Source organism: Eubalaena glacialis, chromosome 1 (assembly GCF_028564815.1).
Source record: "Eubalaena glacialis isolate mEubGla1 chromosome 1, mEubGla1.1.hap2.+ XY, whole genome shotgun sequence".
NCBI classification, from domain to species: Eukaryota; Metazoa; Chordata; class Mammalia; order Artiodactyla; family Balaenidae; genus Eubalaena; species Eubalaena glacialis.
In genome coordinates this window covers 85,190,578-85,217,442 of record NC_083716.1, presented here as the reverse complement: position 1 = coordinate 85,217,442, position 26,865 = coordinate 85,190,578, and the positions used below count along the sequence as shown (strand labels likewise).

The window sequence follows — 26,865 nt, the reverse complement described above, 5'->3', positions numbered from 1 at the left end:
CCCTTAAAATTTAAGTAATAATTTTATATTATTATTATTCTTGGTATCCTCAATGCGTATTTCTTTACACAGTCAAGAGAGGAACCACAGAATGTAAAGCTGTGCTCATCTTACTGTTATTAGTCTCCCTTTCCTTTTTACCTTTTCTAAAATAACGAACGTGTTTGTGCAGTTCTTAAAGTACAAAAAATAAAAATAGTATGCACAGTTATGCAAACCCTAAGTCCTTGAAAGCAAGTAGGTGTAGAGCTAGTACGTATGAATTAGAGAGAAGAGGGAAAAATGTACACCCTAAAGATAACCACGGAGAGATGAGCGTTGATGTCTCCATTGTGGATCAGTAGACGGTTCCTAGGTTTTTGTTTTTGAAATCTTTCTGCTCTTTAATAGTTGCATTTTGAAGGGCCATGGCCTTTTCACTTTGTATTCAAGGCTGTGCACATTGCTGGTGTATTTTGGTTGGTTTTGGTTTTCTGGTTATAATAATAAGCACAGAATCTCAGTCCATCTCAATTAGTGAAGTGTGTGCATGTAGAAAGCTGCTCTTAAGAACTGGACAGGCTTTCATTAGGTGATAGGGAGCTTCTTACCCACTGAAATGACACTCAGGTCACAACTGTATGCATCTTCTTTATTCAGTAACAGAAACAGTAACATTCCATAAGGACAAGCTAGTATCACTTAAGAGAAAAAAACAAGTAATAAACAACCATTGCCTTCATTTAGAGTTGGAAGAAGAAATAAACTTAAGCTTCAGGGAAATGGATTTGGATGGATAGGAGGGAATTTCCTAAAAGCCTCACCTTGGACCATTTTTGAAGGAGAAGTCTCCTGAAGATGTCTTTAAACCTCCCTGAGTCTTGCTTTCATCTTCACTAAAAGGGTGATTACATTTTGTCCAGGATTCAAACTTTTTACCCCCAGAGAGAATAGGTTAACCTTCTAGTCGAGAATCTGCTTGAATGGTAAGTTCAAGTTACTTCACGTCACAAAGATCCCGTTAGGAGGTACAGACGGGGCTGGAGAGGAAGAGGGACTACGGAGTGAGAAATCATTTTGTTCCTGCTGTCACATGAATGGCATAAGACGAGTCGGAATCTTTGTAAGAAGAGGAAGGACTGTGTCCTGCCAGGCTCTGAGTCCCGGTGCCCCTCCTGGACGTGGTGCTCCATCCAGCCCCGTGCCCTTTGAGAGCAGCCAAGGACACGATGGGGTGCAAGCTGATCCCTCCCTCCCTCCCTCATGACTCATTTGATGTTCCCATCACCGTGGCTTCAGCACAGCCCCTGGCACTGTCCTCCAGGTCAGATACTTGGCTTCATTTACAGGTACATCACCAGTTAAAAATAATGCACTCTGGAGGCCTGGCCAAGAAAACGAAGGGAGAATAAAGTTAGCCTGAGGCGTTGAGAAGACAGCGTTTCTCTCTGTTTAGAAATCTGTTGACCACCAAGAGTTTTACTAATTCTTCCCGTGATGTAAGGGAATAGTGATCATGTTTGCGATGGTGATGATGAACAAAACCCTGAAATACCCTTCCAGTTCCCCATCAGATCTTTTTTTTAAAAAAAATTATCTGTTTATTTTGAGCCCATGTCCACTTTTCTTCACGTCATCTGGGAAAGTCAGTCTTTATTTTCCCTTCTAATAGTGAACTGGACTATCATGATGCTGTGAACATCAATGATCGGTGCCAGAAAATCTGTGACCAGTGGGACAGGCTGGGAACACTCACTCAGAAGAGGAGAGAGGCCCTGGAGGTGAGTCTCCAAGCCACCCGTTGGCACGAGATCTTTTAATAGGGGCTCTTTCAATAAGTCACTGTTACTAACTTTGTTTTTCTGTGGTATGGTGTGTATAAATCGAAACAGATTATCTAGTGAAAGGAGCTTCTACAGAAAACATGAAAAGTAGGAGAAAGAGGGAAATGGAAAGTTGGTAGTTTTATACTGTAATTTATCCATACAGCAGTGACGCATCCTTTTGAATTAAAGAAACAAAAATCCAGTAGTAACGAGATAACGGTATAAACTCATTTTGTGTGAAGTAGTAATGGCAGTTAATTCCCCAGAGTCCTTATCTGAGAGTAAATTGAGCCATGAATGAGTCAGGAAATCAGGAGGAACGGAAGTTGAGATGTGCAAAGGGAAAATGGCAACACATGTTGAAGTAAGGAAAAATGGATATGAAACAGGATCAGGATGAATTTGGCCTTGTTCAAGTATAAGGCTTGGAGAAACAGCTGGTTTTTAGCTGAACCTAATCGTCTCTCACCACGGAAGACTCAGACGATGTGACAGAAAGAAGCAGTTAGCAGTTTTCTGAGTCTTTTCACCCTGACTCTGATGAAACTTTTAACACGTGTGATACCAAGCTTCCTGGATGCCAGCCAGCTGTTAACATATCCACCTAAAGAAAAAGGCTGAGAGAAAGGAAGGACCAGGCATATAGCAGAGACAGCTCAAATATTTTAGAACAGGAGGAAAAATGAATCTAATTATAGAAGACTTGAAGATACCAGACGCTTCCGTGCCAGCTCCCCATCCTCTCTGCCATAGGAAACGCGTAGTACCATTCTCGGTGGCTTGAAGCCTTGTGCTTTCATATGCTCAGAAAGGCAAAGAGGGTCTCTGTGTGAAATCCTGAATGCGGATTTAAGAATGTGGAACTGTAGTTCCTTCTGTCTTCTCTAGGCGACTTTTGGGAAAGGCACACTGTTGATTATAAAATGAGGAAGATACCGTGAATTTTCTGGGAACCAGCATGGTTAGGGAATCAGGTCCTATAACTTACAAAGTACTGCTTTAGCTGAAAGCAAGTGCCTATATACCCTATGTGGATTCTCAGTTTTCAAAAGAGTAGCATGTGGTAGAGTATTTTAAATACTTTCAGAACAGTGTGACTCTGGATGTTGTTAAATCCATCTCTGATGCAGAAGGCACTTCGGAGACCTGCAGGGCTCAGCCTAATCATTTGAACATCAGTTAATCTTTTGTATACACAAGCTAATGATGAGAGGATTGTGACCATCAAAACGTCAGATAATAGTTTACTGCTCTGGAGTGCCTCTTTACATGTTCAGAGAATTTTTATGATTTAACCTATGATAACACTGGTTTCTATTTGATCTCCAGAGAACTGAGAAATTGCTGGAAACCATCGATCAGCTTCACCTGGAGTTTGCCAAGAGAGCTGCTCCTTTCAACAACTGGATGGAAGGCGCCATGGAGGATCTGCAAGATATGTTCATTGTCCACAGCATTGAGGAAATCCAGGTAACTGAAGCCAGCTCTGTGCTCTCACTGTACCAGAAATGAATTGTAATTTTAAAAACTCAGAGTTCTCTTTTTGGTTTTGTTTCACTTTTTAACTTAAAAAAAAAAATGTGGTTAGAAAACCCATATTACCCTTTGGCCTTTAGCTTAAAAATGTGTATACCACTCTTTAATGCAACTAAATTAACATCAGCCAGATAATGGTGACTACATCTAAAAGGGTCCGTTCTCTAAAATGGAATGTGGAATCATATGAGCAAAATAGACATATGCTCTTGGAGTTAGTCACAGCAAGTTATGAGTTTATTGGCTGCTGAGTTAACTACTTTGCAAATGTTTGCATATTACCCTTCATTAAGATCTATAGGGTTTTGCCAGATCATAAAGCATAAGAAGCCACAAATCAGTACCCTCTGCTTCCCACCATCCAAAATGTTCTGCTTTTGATTTTTGCTGGAGCTTCAGATTGTAAATAAGACCTCTAAGTGATCGAGTTAGGGAGGAGCGTTTCTCTCCAATAGCCAGGACCCAATATATTAGAGACCATTGTATACTGAATTTGACGTATAATGGAATATAGAGAAAATACTTTTAGATTCTTTTTTTTTCTGTAAAATAGATAGGTCATCGAAAAGAATCCAAATGTAAAGGAAATACTGAAGGTTGGGATTTGAACCCATATCTCCCTGCCAAGGAGCATTCTAAAAGGGTTTGCACCGGGGTGTAAGAGGAAAGAAATTTGTTGAACATTGCCTTTGTCTTCTGAAAGAGGCTGTGATGGTGTTTCTTGCATAGACTCTTAAGCAGAGGTTGGCAACCTAAAACCATTTATTTTTGGAATAAGTGAGATGTCTAAGTATGCCTTGGAAGCCATACTTGATGCACGAAGTAGTTTCTCTGTTTAGTGAAAGGTGTGCTAGCAGCTTATCTGTTGTAGCATCTGAACTGAGTGTTAGCTTCGCCCTGGAAGGTGGTCCACATGGCACCTTCCTACAGCTGAGCATAAAGGGCTGCTGTCTTATACTTTAGGGGCCAAGGGTATAGGGTTGTTAAGTGGAGGTTTTATAAAGCCTGAGGGGAAGAAGTTGGTTTCTGTGGCCTTTTCTTTTGGAGAAAGGGATGTACTTCCTGGTGATCTTTAGGTATAAAGGCAGCAAATGTGAGGTTCTTTTCTTGGGCTATAGGTAAACCTGGTCATTAGAAAGGGCAGCTAATTTCTTTTTTTAAGTGTACTGGAACACAGCCACACTTTTTTTTTTTTTTTTTTTTGGCCGCGTTGGGTCTTCGTTGCTGCGCGCACGGGCTTTCTCTAGTTGTGGCGAGCGGGAGTTGCTCTTCGTTGCGGTGCGCGGGCTTCTCATTGTGGTGGCTTCTCTTGTTGCGGAGCACAGCCTCTAGGTGTACAGGCTCAGTAGTTGTAGCTCGCGGGCTCTAGAGCGCAGGCTCAGTAGTTGTGGCGCACGGGCTTAGTTGCTCCACGGCATGTGGAATCTTCCCAGACCAGGGCTCGAACCCGTGTCCCCTGCATTGGCAGGCAGATTCTTAACTACTGCCCCACCAGGGGAGCCCTGATTTAAGTTCTGTATGTCAGTGGCGAGTAAGACCTAAACAATAGCTGGGGATCATATATGATGAAATCAAACATAATTTTTTTAAAAGAAAACAATTATTTTTTGAAGACTTTGGATTAATAGCCGCCAAAGAGTCATCAGGAGATCTTTTTTTCCCTTTTCGAGGAACTTGACTTTTGTGCACCAGATAGCTTTTCTAAGACATCCAGAATTTGTCTTCCACCGGAGATTCCCGCAGTTATAAAGTCACTTATACACGTGCTGAAGGGAACAGCAAGCCTGTAAAATAAACACTGAAGTAAGTCGGGTTTTCTCCGCTCTGTCTCTGGCTTAGAGCTTGATCACCGCCCACGAGCAGTTCAGGGCCACGCTGCCCGAGGCGGACGGCGAGCGGCAGTCCATCCTGGCCATCCAGAACGAGGTGGAGAAGGTGATCCAGAGCTACAGCATCAGGATCAGCTCGAGCAACCCCTATAGCACCGTCACCATGGACGAGATCCGGTCCAAGTGGGACAAGGTAGGCGACTGAAGGGGGAGGGGGCGAGGCTGACGTTCTCGAAGCGGAGGTGGAGGGAAGAGGTGAACCCCTGGGGGAGTTAGAGTGGCTGCGTGACGCTGCCTCACGATCAGGGTTGTCCTTCACCCCAAATTTCACAGACATGTTAAAAGAGAAACTGAGGCATAGTAACAATTTTAAGTGTTTGAGCAAAAATCGATTTGAATTGGGCAGCATCCCGTCCCTTGGAGAAAGGGACTCCAAGGAGCTGAACAAAATGAGACTTTTATAGGCAGAAGGGAGTAGGAACAGGGAAGTTATCTGGCCAAAAAAAGGCGGATTGGTTATTGCAAAGTTACTTTCCTTTAGGGGAGGGAAGGGGTCTACCCAGATGACTGATTGACTAAGATTCCGTTTCTGGGAGAGCGGAAACTGTAATTAAGTCTTGGTCTGGTGGAGTGGGATTTAGCACTCGACTCTATTTTGGGCCTGTTGTTTTTAACAGATGAAATATGTTATACTCTTAACTACCATTCAGCAGCTTCTGTGATTTGTAAGGAAAGAAAGTAGAAATGATTGTCCTTAAGGAAAACCTTATCAATGTTGGCAAACTCAGTACAGGTTATGATACTAATACCATAAAAGAAACTATTTTTAAAACCCCAATTGAAAATTTGATGGAATCGGCTTGCCACTAGTACTTCATTAAAGAATTTTTAGAATATGGGATAGACATGTCCCAAGTGTGTGTGAATTTTAAATGCAGGAAAATTACTTAGAAAACTGTATCTGGGGAACCAAAGGACTTCCTGCTAATTTGCTGCCTCTTATATTTTGGGAAACCGTACAGATTTAATTATAGTCCAATGGGATCATTTGAGCCTTTTTGTCTCATTCTTAAGATTTATTTTCATGTTTAAATTGAGGCACGATCATCTTAGTATGCTACTACATAGTCTTTAAGAAGTCCACCACGTGCATTTGAAGTGGCTTGCTATAAAAACACACATTCAGCAATCGTTTAGTTATAAACGATGCAAAGAGGAAAAAAAAAAAACAGGTATGGGAAAGAGTGTTCACCTGACAGACCATAATTAGTTATTGTGTTTGACCTTAAAATTAGCTCTGTTCTTCTGACAGCCAGAGTGAAAAGGGAACCATGTTGAGCTAAGTAGTTTCCTTGAAAAAAAGGGAAAATGTATCATTTCTTAAAGTGAGACAAACTTTTCTCTTGTCACTAAGTTATAAAGCAAAATTTGCCAGAGGGAGTTTTGTAAAAAGGACATTGAATAATAATGTCTTGAGCAGCAGTTTTGCCAACACACAGAAAAGCCTTCTTGAAGTAGTTCTTTTGTCTGCGGATTCAAAAAGAACTGAGACATAGCATTAAAGTGTAAATCACAGGGTACAAATGGAATGGAAAAGATGTAGGCGGGGTAGGATACTCTCCTGTGGTCCAACATCATATAGGACTGAGCTCCTGAAACTGGCATGGGGTTCTCAACTTTTTTGTGTCTTGGATCCACTCGGTAGTCAGGGAAGCCCGTGGATCCCTTCTGATAATAATATCTGTAAATTCATAAAAAAATTTAAGGTTACAAAGGAAATAAATTACATTAAAATAGTTATTAAAATATATTTTATATATATATGTATAACTGAATCACTTTGCTGTACACCTGAAACTAACACCACACTGTAAATCAATGGTACTTCGATAAAAAATAAATTTTAATGAAAGGCTATATATATATATATATATATATATATATATTTAAAGTTGGGATATAGTAATGTATGTGCTTCTTTACTACCACATTTTAAACCAAGATCTAATAGCAGGTCTAATAATTGTGAGTAGTGATGAGTGTATATGATATTTTGAGAGGCAGGCAGTAACTGATGTATATGAGAACGTCTGTGATTTCTAGTGTGATAAAGTCACGGTGGATTTGGTGCCCGCATTCATAATCAACGGAAATGCTCATTTTCCATTAGGGGTGGTGAAAATAAGGATGCCAGTTTTCCCTCATTCAAGTTCACAAATTCTCTTCACCCTCCCCGCAGGGTTAGTACTGCAGGCCGAGAGCCCCTGGCTAGAGGAACGGTCAGTGTCCCTCTTGCAGACTTAGCCAGTCTTTCAGCAGGCAGTGGAGGCACTGGGTGGCAGCCGAGGCTAGACTGAGCTCTTCCTTTAGTACCTAAAGTAGGGACCCCACTCCCCTTCTCCTCCCTCCCTCCCCTCCCCCCCGCTCTCCCTCCCTCTCTCTCTGCTCCCACCCCTGCCCTTCAGCCACCACCACCGATCTTGGTCCCTCCTCCTGGACCACAGCTGGCCTCTAACCCCTGTTGCCCTTGAACCCTGGCAGGTGAAGCAGCTCGTGCCCATCCGGGACCAGTCGCTGCAGGAGGAGCTGGCCCGCCAGCATGCCAACGAGCGTCTGCGGCGCCAGTTCGCCGCACAGGCCAATGCCATTGGGCCCTGGATCCAGAACAAGATGGAGGTGGGTTAGTGCCCTTCAGAGGGAGCCTGTCACAGCCCCCAAATCGGTCCCTGAGCTGACACGACGACCCGTCTCCACTCAGTGCCGTGAGAGCACCATCCAGCTCGCCGTGGGCCTTACTCTTGATGGCCCCTGGGCTCTTGCAGCCTGGGCGCCCATGAGCGTCAGTGCGGGGTGGGGGGCAGGGAGGGCACCTGTGCACCAAAGTTGAGGCTCTTCTTGCTGCCATCCATTCATTCTGTCCTTAAGAATGGTGACGGGGCTCCTTCTCAGTTTTCAGCCTCTGCAGGACCTAGATTTTTAAACCGTCTGTCTCTAATGAGTCACAAATACTTGGCATTTTCAGAACATTCAGGGAAAAGTAATCTTTGAATGACACTGATTGCTGGGTTCATTTTATCACCAAGAACAGCCAAGAGACATTTATTGGCCTATTTATTCTTCTCCCAGCCTCCCTTTTGGTGATAAAATGTTCACTTTTTTCTTAAAGAGGAGGACATCTAAAAATCTAGGAAATTCTTTTGACCAGTGATGAAGCATCCAGTGGTCTGAAATCTCCCTGGCAGCTGCATTCATGCAGCTGCATTCATGCATTCAGGCATTCATGCAGCTGCATTCATTCATCCCCTGGCCTCCTCCAGAAGAGGCAGCTCCAGCCCGGGGAGCCTTCTGTGTTCACTGGAAGAGGCCTAAATGGCTCCTTTCTTACCCGTCTTGCTTTGCTTTTATGGATCTTGGTGGTTTGGTTTTGTTTTTTTCCCCATTCTCTAGACAGACTAGAAATAGAGCTTGTTTCATGCTGCGGTACTATCCTGTTTCCCACTTTATCTGAAAAAGCAAGTGTCTCTAGCTGCCGCCTAACGCCGGCATAGCATTGGAAGCAGAAGCAGCAAGGCCCCCGTAGTAACCTGAAAGGCCGGCTCACCTTGTTTTCTTCTCCTGTTCATGCCTCCACCAGGAGATTGCCCGGAGCTCCATCCAGATCACGGGAGCCCTGGAGGACCAGATGAATCAGCTGAAGCAGTATGAGCACAACATCATTAACTACAAGAACAACATCGACAAGCTGGAAGGCGACCATCAGCTCATCCAGGAGGCCCTGGTCTTTGACAACAAGCACACTAATTACACCATGGAGGTACAGCCACCGCACAGGCCTGCGGTGCTCTGGTTTCTGGTTGCGACCACTTCACCTTCTCAGGGTGTTTTCCTCCCATGTTTGTCTCCATCGGTTCCTGTTTTGTTCTATAAGTATGAAAGGGATCATTAAACCTTTCCTGTCACTGTATGTGAGAAAGCTTTGTGAACTAGATCAGGCACTACATAGTTGTTAATTATCATCACCATCCTCAACAACGTTATCCTCATTATTATCACAACAAGGAATTCATTGCACTGCTTTGGAGAGACTAACCGAAGTTGGACTATTATGTTTTGGCCAGTTTGACCCAATATGATCTTGCAAATTGGCCGGTGGGTATAATCCAGGGCCCATCCTGCTATTTGGTAAATGCTAGTGACAAATGATACACTGTACATTGTATATTTTATCTTCACAGTGCCAGTTGTCACTGTTAGAACCCTGGTCTCACTTCTGAGTATTTTCCACTATAGAATCTCGAAAAAAGTGGAAAAGTAGAATTTAATAAAAAAGCATAGGGAAGCCCTACTTATCTCCCTTTGGGTTGACTCTCTTGTTATGAAAATGAGGAGGCAAGATTGACCTGCTGGGAGGACCTGGAGCTGATCGTTTGCTGTTTCCCTCGGTAGCACATTCGTGTGGGCTGGGAGCTGCTGCTGACGACCATTGCCAGAACCATCAACGAAGTGGAGACCCAGATCCTGATGAGAGATGCGAAGGGCATCACCCAGGAGCAGATGAATGAGTTCAGAGCCTCCTTCAACCACTTCGACAGGGTACCTCACTCCCTCTAGTTATTTGAAAGGCACCACTGGGGACATCACAAGATGTATTTGAAATAATATTCATGCTATTAAGTTTTAATGTCCTTAAAGGTTATGGGGAAACAGGATGATTAAGGCCAAAGGAAAAGAGCCTCTGAAATGAAGTGTGCTAAGCTCTGATGTCGCTCAAGGTGACACAAAGTCTAGGTTTGTGGGCTGTTTTATACAGAGCACTTAACAAATGCCTTTGTAGTTGGGGGCAACACTAGATTTGTTCTAAGTGAAAGTGTATCCTTAACAAAATGTGGTTTTGGGATTTAGGTCATTTTCTAAGTACTTAAATACAAAGCTGTAATGAACTTTTCCTAATTAACTATTTAGGTGAAGCACCTGATGAAAATTAGCCTACTCTTTTGCCATAAAATTTAATTTTCTTTTTTAATTAACAAAATTGATTCATGGAATGTTGAAGGAAAATGCACCAACAAAATGGTGATCATATAAAAAGTTAAGTGCAGCTCTTAAAATATTATCTAGTATTTTGATTTGAATACAATTGAGTAAAACCAGTTCTTCACAAGAAAATGCCCAGTTTGCTTATCATCTAGTTAAAAGTGACTCCTAAGGCCACATTCCATTCATTAAAAGATCCATAACAAAGTAAGTATATTTCATTACTTTGCTCGGGACCCGGTTTATGGTTTACAGATATCAGTTAAATGGTTCTTAAAATGCCTCTGCTCTAGACCAGCCATATTCAGGCCTATCAAAGAGTTCAGAAAGTAGACTTCTGATCAGGGAGCTGAGGCATAAATAAAGAATTATACACAGAGTAGGACATTAAAGTTAGCTTGGCTTCAGCACAACTGTACTGTAGAAAACATGCTGTAACACTGACCTGACTTCCTTCAGGTTAAGTCATTTTCCTCCCGTGGAGGGAAATAATTGATCATCGTCCCTACACACATCCACCCGGGCTTATGTGAAGACAGCCCTCAATCGTTTGGGCCACCTCATAGGAAAAAAAACCCAAATTTATTTGAATCTAGGATAACGAGACTGTCTTTTGCAACCAAAGTTCAAAGGCAGACAATGAAGAACCTGCCAAGTTTAAAAGTTTAAATTAAGGATTTTTGTGTCTTGGAGGGACCCGGGCCTGAGAGTAGCTGCGGGGTAACTTTCCAGTGTGAGTCCTAGCCATGCTTTCATCTTTGGGGGCATTTTACAAGTGAAGACTGCCTGGGGCCGCGAGAGCGTGAGGATTTCTCAGAACACGTAGAGTGTGTTCGGCCATCGGTGGGTGGCAGTGGGCAGCTCCTGACGAGGTCATTTTCACTGGCACTGGGTAGTCCCTCCTGCTTTCTTGAATGTGTGGTCTCCTTTCATTTTTGACTGCTGTTTACCCTCCTTTCCTCCTTTTTCCTTTTTAAGAAATTATTTTCTAACATCCCTGTGTCGGATCTGTCCTTCCTCTAAGTCAGTGATGACATTTACAAATTATTTGGCAAATCTCAAAGTGTCCCTTCTTGTATTGGACTTTGTTCCCCGGTCAAGTAGAGTTTTTTATTTTGCCTCTAACTCTCAACTTCTTCTTTTTAATTTATTTATTTATATAATTTATTTATTTGGCTGCGTTGGGTCTTCGCTGCTGCACGCGGGCTTTCTCTAGTTGCGGCGAGCGGGGTCTACTCTTCGTTGCGGCGTGCGGGCTTCTCACTGCGGTGGCTTCTCTTGTTGCGGAGCACGGGCTCTAGTCATGTGGGCTTCAGTGGTTGTGGCACGCGAGCTCAGTAGTTGTGGCTCGCGGGCTCTAGAGCACAGGCTCAGTAGTTGTGGTGCACGGGCTTAGTTGCCCCACGGCATGTGGGATCTTCCCTGCCTAGGGCTCGAACCCGTGTCCCCTGCATTGGCAGGCGGATTCTTAACCACTGCGCCACCAGGGAAGCCCTCAACTTCTTTGTTCTTTGTATTTGTCGGCAGAGGAAGAATGGCCTGATGGATCATGAGGATTTCAGAGCCTGCCTGATCTCCATGGGTTATGACTTGGTAAGACAAGTTGAAAATTTTACTACCATGTGATATTCTATTGAGCTTAGATTTGTATTATAGGAGACAACTGCCTTAAACTCTGGCAGCTCATTTGGGGTTCGTTGATTTACATTGTCTAGGGTAACATTTTTGAAGGTTTGCCTGGTACCATATAAAAATAACTTCACAGAGCCAGAACATGTATTTTCATTCAGTCATCGGTCAGCTGGTTTTTTTCTAGTGAAGGAAGAGAACATAAACTTTCCTGATGATTTTTAAACAACTTTAACTGGGAGATAATTCATATACCATACAATTCACCCATTGAGAGTATACACTTCAGTGTCTTTTCCTGCTGATTTTTAAAGCATTTTTTCCTCTAGTATTTTAGAAGGTAACAAGTTTTTAGTACTAAATCAGCTAAGAAATCTTACATTTCCCTGTGGGCTGTGAGTGTGCCCTTATACCCTCACTTCTCTATTACCTGCTAATGTGTAATGTTGAACATGAGCTGCTTTGATTCCTCTCAGAACTGTCAAATAAGCATCATGAGAACCCTCCTCTGACCTGCCTTCTCTTTTGCAGTATTATTCTTCTCAACTGTAGTCTGAGAAAAGGCCTAACCCTCTTTGAATTCCTCTTCCATAACTATATTAAGTCCCAACGGCAACATGGGTTAGAGAGAGGAAGGAATTCTGACATTCAGGAGCTTCTGGGTTGATGCTACAGCAACGTTTAAAAATCATTTGACGGCAGTAAACTTAAGTCACCCATAAGGGGAATCTGTTCCAAAAACGGAAGGGAAGTGCAGGGAATATGTAAGTTTTCAAGCAAAAAGGAACTTGCATGCCAACAGGTAAAAGCAGGAGAACGGCACTGCTGAGAGTTGTGTACGGTTGAAGTAAATGTTTCTTTGCAACCTTGCCTCAGGGTGAAGCTGAGTTTGCCCGCATCATGACCCTGGTGGATCCCAACGGGCAGGGCACCGTCACCTTCCAATCCTTCATTGACTTCATGACCAGAGAGACGGCCGACACCGACACTGCCGAGCAGGTCATCGCCTCCTTCCGAATCCTGGCTTCCGACAAGGTCTGCATGGACATGTTTTCTTCTGCTTTTGTGACAGCCCACTGCTTCATTCTAATAAAAAAGGAAACAGCGTTGCAAATAATAACCATTTTGATGTATTGCATTTTGTACCACATCAGCACTGAATTCAGAAAGCACGTAAACATAACAGTGATGCACCCAGAACAGGTTAAACACAGACATTCTGTCCTGGCATTTGTGCTCGTCCTTACGGGGAGTTTTATAGAAGGAACCGAGAGTATGTATTTTGCAGTTTTTTGTGTGTTTTTCTGGTTCGACCCTACTTCACATTCTGGGTTGGTAGATATGACTCTGAAAGAAGGAACAATGCAATTCAGATGTTATAAAACTGAGAACCTTCTCTCAAGGATCAATGACCCTGACACTGTGCCCCACCCCTGGAGCAAAGTTAAATAGAGCTATTCATTCATTTAAAAAATTGGCTACTTTTTCATTATCTGAAGCCTAGAAATTAAGTAGGAGTTTAATTGCAAGTACAGAATTTTTAAATCTCTTTCCCAAAACAATATAAAAACATCTCAGTATGTATAAACTCAATTTGGGCTATGATTCCTTTACCCTGTGTTCTAGCTGAGAGGGAAGGGAGGTGAGGATTCTAAAACACATCAGCATGGGACTTCCCCTGCAGTCTACTGGTTAAGACTCCACCTTCCAATGCAGGGGGCGTGGGTTTGATCCCTGGTTGGGGAACTAAGATCCTACATGCTGTGCGGTACAGCCAAAAAAAAAAAAAGAAACACATCAACATGGCCATGTTTATTACCTTAAAAAAACCCTTATCAGACAAGATAAACTATCTTTAAAATAATTACGTTTGTTTTAAAATGAATCCTCTATCATGGGGAGACGGGTGGAGGGGAAGAAGTCCAACTGATGTAGGAGATAATAAACCAAGGCTTATTTAACCCCCCAAAAAACCCTACTATAAATTACAATATGATATTTGCTATTTATCTTGACCAGCCAATCTGTTTTTTTAAAAATAAATTTATTTATTTTATTTATTTACTTTTGGCTGTGTTGGGTCTTCGTTGCTGTGTGCGGGCTTTCTTTAGCTGCGGTGAACGGGGGCTACTCTTGGTTGTGGTGCGCGGGCTTCTCATTGCAGTGGCTTCTCTTGTTGCGGAGCATGGGCTCTAGGCGGGCAGGCTTCAGTATTTGTCGTACGCGAGCTCAGTAGTTGTGCCTCGTGGGCTCTAGAGCGCAGGCTCAGTAGTTGTGGCGCATGGCTTAGTTGCTCTGCAGCATGTGGGATCTTCCCGGACCAGGGCTAGAACCTGTGTCCCCTTCATTGGCAGGCGGATTCTTAACCACTGCGCCACCAGGGAAGCCCAGCCAATCTGTTTTATGCGAATTACCCTATTTGCTCTTGGACATTTGACATGGAAAAAAAAAAAAAAAAAAAAAAGACTCCATTGTTCAATATCAGTTTTGTTTTGTTTTAGAAAGAGCTTTTCTCCAGTGGTAACATGCCGCTAGCTTTTAATAAACTGTGTAGGAAAGTGACTCCATTTTCTAAAAGTGCACATCACATATATTTAAAAAAAACACAACCACATTGATAATTTCAAATTAAATAATCCTGCGTTTTCATCAGCATATGATGTAAACCAGCCTTCCCTTAATCTTTCTGGTATGGAATTTACGTCATAGTATTTTTCACTTGCATTATGGCTCAGTTCGAGAAGTACTGACGGTACTGCTCCCTTTGCCTTTATGAAGTATATTAAATTTCCCGCTGGCCAGATGATGAATTACAAGTAAAACTCAGCCTTTTGTTGGTTGTCCAGTACTGTGCACGTTAGACACCCTGCCTTTAGTCCTTTTTTATTTTTAATTTATTTCTTTTAATTTTTATTTCATATTGGAGTATAGTTGATTAACAATGTTGTATTAACTTCAGGTGTACAGCAAAGTGATTCAGTTAGTCCTTTTTTAAAATTACACAAATGCAAGCAGTGTATTTAAACCATTTATGTTCCTGTGTTTTCTGCAGTTGATTTTGCAAACACATATTTTTTTTCCAGCCGTACATCCTGGCGGAGGAGCTGCGCCGAGAACTGCCCCCTGACCAGGCCCAGTACTGCATCAAGAGGATGCCCGCCTACTCGGGCCCAGGCAGCGTGCCTGGCGCTCTGGATTACGCCGCCTTCTCCTCCGCGCTCTACGGGGAGAGCGATCTGTGAGGCCGGGGTTCTGTAATCGCTGGTCCCAGCAGAATGCAATAAAAGCTCAAGTTATAGTTTGTTTCTTGGAAACTTTGACAAGCTTTATTCAGTTAAGAGAGAGAGAAAACTTTTTTTGCAGCTCAGTTATTGCCAGCAATGTAATATGGCTGAAGTTTTTCCAGTAGATGACATAGCGTACTTAACAAATAAGTTTCTTTATTTCTGAGATCTAGCCAAATGCAATGAAATATCAGGGTTTTTGTTGGTTTCTTTGATAAAACAAAGCAAATTACTTGAGTAGTGTGCAATTAGGAAGACCTAGGGACAGAAGAAATGTACAAAATGGGAAAATTCCAAAATACCCAAGATTCAAGAGCAGAAAAATAATAGTAAATGTTTGATACTTTAAAAAATATTCTTCATATATATAATATGCTTATATGGTTATCCCTAGGGGAATATATTTGGGATACTGGTGTTTTTCTTTCTTGCTTATCCAAAGATTAGCTATATTTAAGATAAATGGTACTGTCGCCTCTTTAGCCGAATTTAATATTGTGAGATGGAACTTCCAGGGAATAGAAACAGACTACCCAAAAGAGCTTCAGTACTTAAAACATTTTAGATAGAGATTATAGTCAGCTCTTCATTATTTAGGACTATGTAGTCTAATTAGTGGGTTTCAATGCCTTACTCATCCTCCAAAGTAGGGACCTCAGGAAACAGGGAAGTCAGTTTAATTGCCGGGGAAGAAGATGGAATCACTAGGTAAAATGAGTTTTTTAGGATTATTTATTGATTCCAGGTTTCTGTACTTTGTCTAGAGCTTGTTAGTATGTTAGGTTCTCAAGAGATGACCGTACTTAAGTGCTCTGTTTTTAAACAAACAGGTGTTGATAGTAGTTCATAACAGGGGACAAGTCAAAAACTGGTACCTTTATAAGCTCTCCAGGCAGAACTTCTCCTTTATACCTTGAGTTTTATGATATGGTGAGGAGAAGGCATCAGAAGGAAGAGTTAGTACGAAAGGACTAGTTCTCAACAACAGTAGAGGTAAGTTCTTTCACTGTTGAACCTTTACATACTTCAGCTGAATTCATTTCGTGTAGTAGGAGTTCCTAGATGTTTCTGCCAGCACTCAGTGCATATTCCCGCTGTGATTGGATGATGCATCCTAACACATCCTGAGTCTGGCTCTGTCCGCGTGGAAGCCCCATGCAGAAGACGCCAGTGGCTCCCACCATCAGCTAGATCTGTCAGTGTTCGTTCATTTTCCTGCTTGTGCTACCGTATGCTGTACCTCCCCAGTTTTTCCATCTTGTTGACAGCTTGTAGAGAATAAAGCAGGCATTCTTTTTATATCTGAGTCCTTAATGATCAGGACATGAATTAGAAACAAAAACAGTTGTAAACAGCAATTAAAGTGTTACTAGAAAAGCAGTAACGTGTTACCTACAGTTTGTTTCCTCAGATTTTTGTAGATTTCCACCAGTAGTTGGAAATGTGATATTTTCCATTCATGACTGTCTGGTAACTTAATACCTTTACACAATTGGCCGACTTAGAACCTTCAACCTTTATAAATTTCATTTAATTTGCTTCATTTTATTAAATGGTTGATAGTTTACAAATTCCTGAAATATCTAAGTCCTTGAGTTCAGTGCCAAACACTTTTGGGGTGTCATTTAGATGAACTGTGACTCCTTATTTTACTTTGAGCAGGTGCTATATTCCAGCCATAAACATTAAGGAAAAAATGGGAAGTTGTTCTGCCTTTGAGGCTACTAGGGGGATTTGTGGTGTTTTAGGATAGGTATAGGTAGTTCATCTACCTAAAACTTTAATTTCTTTACAACATTCAGGCAAGAGAATGGATCAATACTATCTGCTAATAAATGAAAAAAGGAAATAAACTCTGAAAACACTTAACATGTTTATACTCTCATTTTAGAAGTTATTTTTATTTCTGAAGCTGAATTATTAAACTTAATTTGTAACAGAAAAGGAATCCCTGTTTTTTATTATTTCAAAGAATAACCAGCTTCTTTGGTTAACCACAAACTTTTCTCATGTAAAATTTCCATCATCATTAAAAAACTCTCATTTGGTTTAGTATTTGCCTCCCTTAAATTATTAGAGACTGGCTTGTTGGGTAAAGGGTAAATTTGAGATGAGGAATTAAGGTTTGACTCAGTTAGAGGTGAGTGATAAATGGATTAGGAAACTAAATGGATTAGGAAGACATTTTTACCCAGGAGATCACTTCAGAGTCCCCAGTAGGTATTTTGAAAATGTATGCATACCCAGCCCTAACCCCAGAGTTTCAAGTTGTGAAGGTCTGGGTTATGACCTGGACATCTGCATTTTTTAAAAGCTCCATGGAGGATTCTAATAACTCTCAATTGAAAACCACTGGATTAGAGGTAATGGAAAGGGTCATTAGTAATATGGGGTTAGGAAGTCTCGGACAATTAGAGAAACTCTTACTGGAAAGGTTAATGGTAGTGCCGTATGAATGGCCAGGCCAACCCCTGTACCATCTGGTTGGTAATATACAAATGCTTGGCAATGGCTGAATTTCAGATGGGTATACTTGGCTTCATATTCTTTCCTGCTACGTACCTATTCGTGTATGTTCGTGAAATAAGCTGGAGATGAGCTCTCCACAGACTTTCAGTGAAAAGAAATAAATCTAAATGATATAAAGTCAGAAACTTGTATTTTAAGAAGTAGTAGCTAACTGTTACCAAGCTGACAAAGATTTGCCCACAGTTGCCCTGGAATATTTGACAAGAAGACATTGAGTGTGTCTGTGTCCATGAACTTTCTCAGATGCAGGAACCTACACAGTGATTGCACTGTCCTGTGTGAGGCGTTCTCATATTTCAGCTGGAATCAGCAAAGAAGGAGACATGTTTTTTTTCCCTTTTGGATTCATTCATTAATAACTCAATACTTTTTTTTTTTAGTTTAATTTTATTTATTTTTTTATACAGCAGGTTCTTATTACCTATTTTATACACATCCGTGTATACATGTCAATCCCAATCTCCCAATTCATCCCACCACCACCACTTTCCCCCCTTGGTGTCCACATGTTTGTTCTCTACATCTGTGTCTGTATTTCTGCCCTGCAAACCGGTTCATCTTAATAACTCAATACTTAAGCAACTGACAAACCATCATTCTTTTTAAGCTGGGAGCTGGAGGTGGTTGTGATTTGTCAATGAGAATTCCTAGCCAAGGATTCCCTGGGACCTTAAAGTCTTTCCGAAGTTATCTCCACAGCACTGCAGACTTCCCTGTTGGTAAAACAAATGGGCAGAAGTGATGGCAAATCAGAGCATCCATAAGAAATAAATGGCGCTTTTTTTTTTTGTCATCTATTTAAACATGAGCAATTCTTTTCAACTATTTTCAAGAATAATCCTTAGGACAAAGAAAAAACCCAACTGAAAAATGGGCAAAAGACCTAAGTAGACATTTCTCCAAAGAAGACATACAGATGGCCAACAGGCACATGAAAAGATGCTCAGCATTGCTAATTATTAGAGAAATGTGAATCAAAACTACAATGACGGGACTTTCCTGGTGGCGCAGTGGTTAAGAATCCGCCTGCCAATGTAGGGGACACGGGTTCAAGCCCTGGTCGGGGAAGATCCCACATGCCGTGGAGCAACTAAGCCTGTGTGCCACAACTACTGAGCCTGCACTCTAGAGCCCGCGAGCCACAACTGCTGAGCTTAGAAGATTTTATTTGGATTTCCCCAGGCCCTGAGCACACACATTCCTTTCACGGTGAGTATCAGAGTGTTTTAAATGCCTGGCCATCAATAGGCACATGAAAAGATGCTCAACACTGTTAATTATTAGAGAAATGGAAATCAAAACTACAATGAGGTACCAACTCACACTGGTCAGAATGGCTATCGTTAAAAAGTCTACAGTTAACAAATGCTAGAGAGGGTGTGGAGAAATGGGAACCCTCCGGAACCCTCCTACACTGTTGGCGGGAATGTAAATTGGTACAGCCACTATGGAGAACAGTATGGAGGTTCCTCAGAAAACTAAAAATAGAGTTGCCATATGATCCTGCAATCCCACTCCTGGGCATATATCCAGAGAAAACTATAATTTGGAAAGATACACGCACTCCAATGGTTCATTGCAGCACTATTCACAATAGCCAAGACACGGAAACAACCTAAATGTCCATTGACAGATGAATGGATAAAGAAGATGTGGTACATATATACAATGGAATATTACTCAGCCATAAAAAAGAATGAAATAATGCCATTTGCAGCAACATGGATGGACCTAGAGATTATCATACTAAACGAAGTGAGTCAGAAAGAGAAAGACAAATGCCATATGATATCACTTATATGTGGAATCTAAAATAGGACACAAATGAATTTATCTACAAAACAGAAATAGACTCACAGACACAGAGAACAGACGTGTGGTTGCCAAGGGTGGGGGGGGGGGAGGGGAGGGAAGGATTGGGAATTTGGGATTAGTAGATGCAAACTAGTACGTACAGGATGGATAAGCAACAAGGTCCTACTGTACAAGGGAACTATATTCAATATCCTGTGATAAACCATAATGGAAAATATGAAAAAGAATGTATATATGTATAACTGAGTCACTTTGCTGTACAGTAGAAATTAACACAGCATTGTGAATCAACTATACTTCAATAAAATAAATTAAACAAAAAAAGAATAATCCTTAGAATGAGTTAGCCAATCAGAAAAACACCACTGAATAAAGAAGGCAGCACAGGCCGGTAATAGGAATGCTTTCTGAGACAACCACAGTTTTCAAATTTCACTAGATAAAACCTGTGGTAATTGTTTACATGATTTCTTTTAGATTTGATGTGTATTATACAAAAACGCACTTAAAACACAGTCATCCAAGCATACAACATTTTCCCGTGACAATCTTGAAATTGCTTCATCTTATAAAATATTCAGTATGTACTATTTCATGTTAGCCAAAAAATAAAATTCATGCTAGATACCAGAGCAATTAATTTTTGGCAGTTTATACTTTACTCTTTCATTAAATACTTTGAAAGAGTTTGATCAGAATGTCTAAGGATATTAATGGAATTATTTCCTAATTTTATACATGATTTTTATTTAATTATTCCCAAACACGACTTCAGTACACATAAACATAAGCACACACACTTATCAAAGGAGTGCCACTCCTTTTAGCATCTCCCTTGCTTCACGAATAACTTAAAAGTGTAGGTACATATTACACTGCATAAATAAATGAGAAAAATTTACATAATGAAAATTTTAATTCTGTTAGCACATGGCATTTTAACTGCCTTTACAAGGTTTGTTGCAATATTTATTTCTCTGGTTTTTATACTATTCCTCAAAATGTGTTAAGAGTTTATTTGAATTGAAAATGAAGTCAGATTATTATTATTATTATTATTATTATTTAACAACGGAAAGTAAGGCTGATTTAGTTAATCATTTAGCCTGACTTGGGTAATTAGGCTACATGGGGGACGTTTTCCATTTTTTCAATTATCTATTGTAAATCTGTGGCTCCAGTATTTTGATGAAAATATAATTAAAGCACATGATAATATAAAAACATTTTACTTAAAAAAGGAATTGTCAAAGGTGTGTTCAAATTAATTTCCCCTAACTCTTCCTGAGTATATTGGACTAAATAAGGAGTCTTTAAGGGAAAAATAGTAGGCATCATTCATAGTTGGTAAGTCGAAGGGATGGCACAGCTACAGGTTAGAAGAAATCTGGGTTCCTGTTTGACAGATGGCCCCAGTGACATGGGCTGCCATGTGGAGAAAGAAACTTGTGTATGTTTTGCTATTATATTTAGAATCTCTGTTACAACAGCTTAGCTTTACCCTAAATAATATGGTATTAACCTTGACAGCTTCCTGACCTGGTTGTATAGCTACATTTAGGATATTTTAGATTGTACTAAACATTTTCACTTCCATTTCTTTTTTAATCTCTCAACGTATCTTTGTATGAGTTTTGATAATGAGAGATAATGACATTTTGTACCAAATTCAACGCATTCATTCATTCATTCGTTTTACAACCACTGCATTTCTTTTCAGTGGGGAGCTGTGTGGACACCAAGCTGTTGCTATGGAATTATATGTTTATTGCCTCTTCTTCCAACATCTGGCAACCCCCAAATGGTTATCATAAACTAACTGTTCATTGCCCCACTTACTCTTGATAACTATGGAAGGCTCTGGGGTGGAGTCTTGACAGGCAGCTGGGGTTTGTGAGGTCAAGCAAATCCGACAGCAGACCTCAGGAGTGTAGCCTGGGCAGTGCTGGCCCTTGTCAACTCTTCCTTGTCTGTCCTATCTATCAAAAGAAGGAATGTTCTTTCACATACCTAAAATTCTCTTGTTAACCACGTTTTGGGACATATCAGTTTAAAGAGAGAAGATTTCAGGGGAATTCCCTGGCCATCCAGTGGTTAGGACTTGGCGCTTTCACTGCCAGGGGCCCAGGTTCGATCCCTGGTCGGGGAACTAAGATCTCACAAGCTGTGGTGCAGCCAAAAAAGAGAGAATTTCAGTAAATAAGAGGGACATCCAATGTTAGTTAATATCAACTTTCAAAAGGAGTCTGTGTCAATCTAGTTCACGTTCAGGCACAGAAGATAAAACTAGGCAGGGACACTAAACTGAGTGGTTTCAATTTAGGATCAGAAGACCCATCTGAGGTGTCTCTGTTCTTCTGCCTCTGCCTTAGGCCAGGCCCTTATCTCCTATTTGGACTATTGCAACAGCCTCCTCAAAATCATGTCTTCGCATTCTTCCGTGGATCTTGGAATGATTGTTATTACCATGCATGAAAGAATATTCTGTCGTAAAACCGCCTCAGCTCTCTATGGGGGTGGAAGGTGGGTGTTGGTCTTTGACTCTCTCCCGGTCACTCCACCTGCACACCGCTCACTGTCAGACCAGTCCTCCTATCAAACATTTTCATCAAGCACCTCCTTCATGTACCAACCAGCCCTCCTCTTATCTGGCCGAGATCAACCTTGAGAAAGCTGGCAGCAAGCTCAGGAGTATCCATAATGTCTATTCTGCCAGTGAGCTGCCCTGCAGACAGCCCTCACCCAGGGGCCACGGTCCCTGGGAAATTTCTGGGGACCTAAGCCCTGGGGTAGAAAGAGACAGACAAGCTTTGGCCAGTGGTGGGCACTGGCGTGAAGCAGGTGCAAGCACTGACTGAGGCCATATGTCCCTTGACAAAAAAAAAAACAAAAACCTTAGGAATTGAGACATTATCATTTATTCAACAAAGATTTACTGAGCTCCTGCTGTATGCAGGCACTGTGATAAAGAGTGGGGATCCAAGGATAAATAAGGCATGGTCCCTGTCTTTAAAGAACTTGCAGTCTGGGCTTCCCTGGTGGCGCAGTGGTTAAGAATCCACCTGCCAATGCAGGGGACACGGGTTAGATCCCTGGGCCAGGAAGATCCCACATGCCGTGGAGCAACTAAGCCCGTGCGCCACAACTACTGAGCCAGTGCTCTAGAGCCCACGAGCCACAACTACTTAGCCCCGTGCCACAACTACTGAAGCCCGCGTGCCTAGAGCCCGTGCTCTGCAACAAAAGAAGCCACCGGAAGGAGAAGCCTGTGAACCACAACGAAGAGTAGCCCCTGCTTGCCGCAGCTAGAGAAAGCCCACGTGCAGCAACAAAGACCCAATGCAGCCAAAAATAAATAAAATAAATTAAAAAAAAAAAAAGACCTTGCAGTCTACTGGGGATAAAGAACTTCAATTCCATAATCTCATTGGACACTGGACTTTTAAGGAAAGACTTCCCAGCAAGGAGGGGATTTAAAGAAACAGGATCTATTTTTCCCCTTGTGGGAGCCAGACATTTAAGGAAATCTTTGTAAGGTCAAAGACTGACCTCAGAGACAATGGAAGAGAAACTTCAGTGATCATACCTAATAAGGAATACAAACTTTGCAAAATTAGTTTGGAAAATTCACATGGCTGTAGACCTCAACAAGCAAAAACTAGCAATCCCTGTGGAGTTGGAGAACTAGATTTCCAGAATTACCAAAACATTATACTCAGAATGTTCAGTTCTCAACAAAAAAATTACAAAACATACTAAGAAACAGGAAAGTATGATCCATTCATTGGAAGGAAAGAATTGGACAAAAATCATCCCTGAGTAATTCATATATTAGAATTATTAATCAAAGACATTTAATCAACTATCTTAAATATGTTCAATGAGATAAAGGAAACCATGGACAGAGGAACTAAAGGAAATCAGGAAAATGGTGTATGAATAAAAGGAGGGTATCAATAAAGATATAGAAATGATCAAAAAGAACCACACTGAAATTCTAGTGTTGAAAAGCACAATAACTGAATTGAAAAACTCACTAGAGGGATTTAATAGATTTGAGCCGACAGAGGAAAGGATCAGCAACCTTGAAGATAAGACATTTGAAATTACCCAGAAAAAGAATATGATAATATGCAACACCTTTGCATGATAAAAACATTCAATAAACTAGGAATAGAAGGAAACTTCCTTAATATGATAAAGCCCATATGAAATGAAAAACACATAGCTAATATACTCAACAATAAAAGACTGAAAGCTTTTCCTCTAAGATCAAGAACAAGACAAGGATGCCTTCTTTCACCACTTCTATTAAACAAAGAATTGGAAGTTGTAGCCAGAACAATTAGGCAAGAAAAAGAAATAAAAGACATTCAAATTGGAAAGAAAGTGAAATTATCTCTGTTCTACAGATGATATGATTTTGGATGTAGAAAATCCTAATGAATCCACAAAAACATTGTTAGAGCAAATAAATGAATTCAGCAAGGTTGCAGATACAACTGATTTTGAAGTGTTGATGTTGTATTTCTACACACTTGCAATTAACAATCTGAAATGGAACTTATGAAGTAATTCCATTTACAACTTCATTAAAAGGAATAAAATACTTAGGAATAGATTTAACCAAGGAGGTAAAAGACTTGCACACTGAAAACTACAAAACATTGCTAAAAGAAATTAAGGAAGACCAAATAAATCTCATGTTCATGACCTGGAATATTGTGTGATGTCAATGTTACCCAAGGCAATCTATAGATTCAATGCAATCCGTATCAAAATTCGAATGGCATTTTTTTTTTTTTACAGAAACAGAAAGAGTCACCCTAAAATTCATATGAACTCTCAAAGAACCCCAAATAGCCAAAACTTTCTTAGAAAAAAAAAGCACAAAGTTGAAGGACACACACTTCCTGATTTCAAAACTTACTACAAAGCTAAACAGTGTGGTACTGGCACAAGAACAGACATATAGGCCAATGGAATAGAGAACTGAGGAATAATTCAATGTGGAAAGGACAGTCCTTTCAACAAATAGTGCTGGGAAAATTTGGATTCCACATGCAAAAGAATAAATTTGGACATTTATGTTACACCCTGCACAAAAATTAACTAAAAATGGATCAAAAACCTAAACTTAATAGCTAAAACTCTAAAAATCTTAGAAGAAAACACAGGGGAAAACTTTCATCGCACTGGATTTAGCAACCACCTAGATATGACACCAAAAGCACAAGTAATAAAAAAAGTAGATAAACTGGACTTCAACAAAATTAAAAGCTTTTATGCATTAAAGGACACTATCAAGACAGTGAGAAGACAACCCACAGAATGGGAGAAAATATTCACAAATCATGTATCTGATAAGGGATTAATAACCAGAATACACAAATAATTTACACAATACAACAACAAAAAATAAACAACCCAATTCAAAAATGGGCAAAGAATTTAAGTAGATATTTTTCCAAAGAAGATATACAAATGGCCAATAAACACATGAAAAGTTGTTTAACGTCACTAATCATTAGGGAAATGCAAATCAAAACCACAATGAGATACCATTTTACTCCTATTAGGATGGCTATTAACAATAAAATGAAAAATAACCAGTGTTGGCAAGGATACAGAGAAATTAGAACCCTTGTATATTGCTGGTAGAAACGTAAAATGCTGCAGCCACTATGGAAAACAGTTTGAAGTTCCTCCAAAAGCTATACCAATACCACCAAAATCCACTTAATTATATGCCTTAAATAGGTGAACTGCATGATATGTGAATTATATTTCAATAAAGCTGTTAAAAAAAAAAGAAGACAACGCAGCAATCAGCTTTGAGGGGAAAAGGTTGTGTATCAAGAATTTCATAGGCAGCCAGTTGTGCATGTAAATGAACAGTAGAAAGACATTTTACATATGGCAGAGTTTAGAACGTCTATTATCTATGTGCCCTTCTTCAAAAAATTACTTGCAGCCAAGTAATACCCTTTTCCTTCCTACCCATTTGTCTTAGTCCATTTGGGCTGCTCTAACAAAATACCACGGGCTATGTAGCTTATTAACAACAGATATTTCTTCTCACAGTTCTGGAGGCTGAGAAGTTCAAGATCATGGTGTCAGCATGATCAGATGAGAACCCTGTTCCTGGTTGCAGACTTCCCTTTATATCCTCACACGGCAGAAGGGACAAGGGAGCCCTGCTGGGCCTCTCCTATAAGACCCCAAATTCCATTCCTGAGGGTTCCATCCTGATGACCTAGCCACTTCCCAAAGCCCCATCTCCTAATACCATCACATTGGGCATTAGGATTTCAACATATGAATCTGAACACAAACATTCAGCCCATAGCACCATTTTTTGTAGTCCAAACTCACCTCCTTCCATGAATCTTTCTCAGTTCTTCATATTTTGAATGAACTTTACTTCCTTTTTCCTAGTCAGTAGCTTTTCATTTGTATTTCCGTTATTCCATTTATTATGATCTGCTTTGTCTTATTCATTCATAATTTGTCTTGAAGGGTCTTTGGGGAAGGAATCTTATTTTGAACATCTTTATATTCCCCAAAGCACCCGACATGGTGCTTATCCACTTCAGGCATTTAATTGGCACTTGTTTTATTGAATTTTCTAAAGTTCTGCTGTCAATATTAATTATATATTTTGATAATCTGAACAAGGCTATAGGCTTCAGTTTCTTTGAAATTAATTTAATTCCTAATAACAAAAATTCCAAGATTGAACACACTGCAGAACTAATCCTGCAATGTACCTTAATAATGTTTGACAAATAGAATAATTGGTGATTAAATATTTACTTGAAGAAAAATACATTATTTAATTTTAACGTTTTCAGGCTATAGTTCATTTCTGTGCAACATCCAAATTGATGGTTTTATAATAAGAACCCTTATATTAAGGTTCTTAATACCAACTCGCTAGCCAAGGGTAAAAGCTACCTCACATAGTTTTAGAAGTACATGATACTTATACGTGGCTATTCTTAATCATACACCAGGTATAGTATTTTTCCACTTTAAATGTGAAGAGCAATACCAACATGGTTGTCTGTCACCAGAGAAAGACTAGCTTTCTATAAAGACCCAGGCAATAGTTGAATGCCTTTGAAGACTAGTGCTATCAAACCAGGACAACCTGAGGTATGCAATCTTCATTATAGATACCAGCTGCACTTTCATCTCAGGAACAGGGTTAAAGATCCCAGCAACCAGGTGAACATTCCCGAGTTCCCTAGTCTATGCCTCCAATCCTAACCAGTACTCGGCCCCAAACCCCACATTTGCTGACAGACAGGTGTTTCTTCACCAGGATTAATACCTTTAACCAAATTACACTTGGCCTGGGGATTATTTTGCTTTATTTAATGTTAACCTTAGTGAGATTTA

General features: G+C 40.5%; 1 protein-coding gene across 2 annotated transcripts in view; it reads left to right on the top strand.

The window, feature by feature from the left end:
• Positions 1–15,203, top strand: part of ACTN2 (actinin alpha 2) — a 74,463-nt gene extending 59,260 nt beyond the window's left edge. For both annotated transcript variants that reach the window (XM_061198364.1, XM_061198354.1), the window contains 9 exons: positions 1,652–1,760; positions 3,135–3,275; positions 5,181–5,363; positions 7,712–7,846; positions 8,805–8,984; positions 9,617–9,763; positions 11,732–11,797; positions 12,710–12,868; positions 14,917–15,203. In XM_061198364.1, the coding sequence (XP_061054347.1) occupies positions 1,652–1,760; positions 3,135–3,275; positions 5,181–5,363; positions 7,712–7,846; positions 8,805–8,984; positions 9,617–9,763; positions 11,732–11,797; positions 12,710–12,868; positions 14,917–15,075 (1,279 nt within the window). In that variant the 3' untranslated portion in view covers positions 15,076–15,203. The remainder of the gene's footprint in view (positions 1–1,651; positions 1,761–3,134; positions 3,276–5,180; positions 5,364–7,711; positions 7,847–8,804; positions 8,985–9,616; positions 9,764–11,731; positions 11,798–12,709; positions 12,869–14,916) is intronic.
• The last annotated feature ends 11,662 nt before the right edge of the window (positions 15,204–26,865 follow it).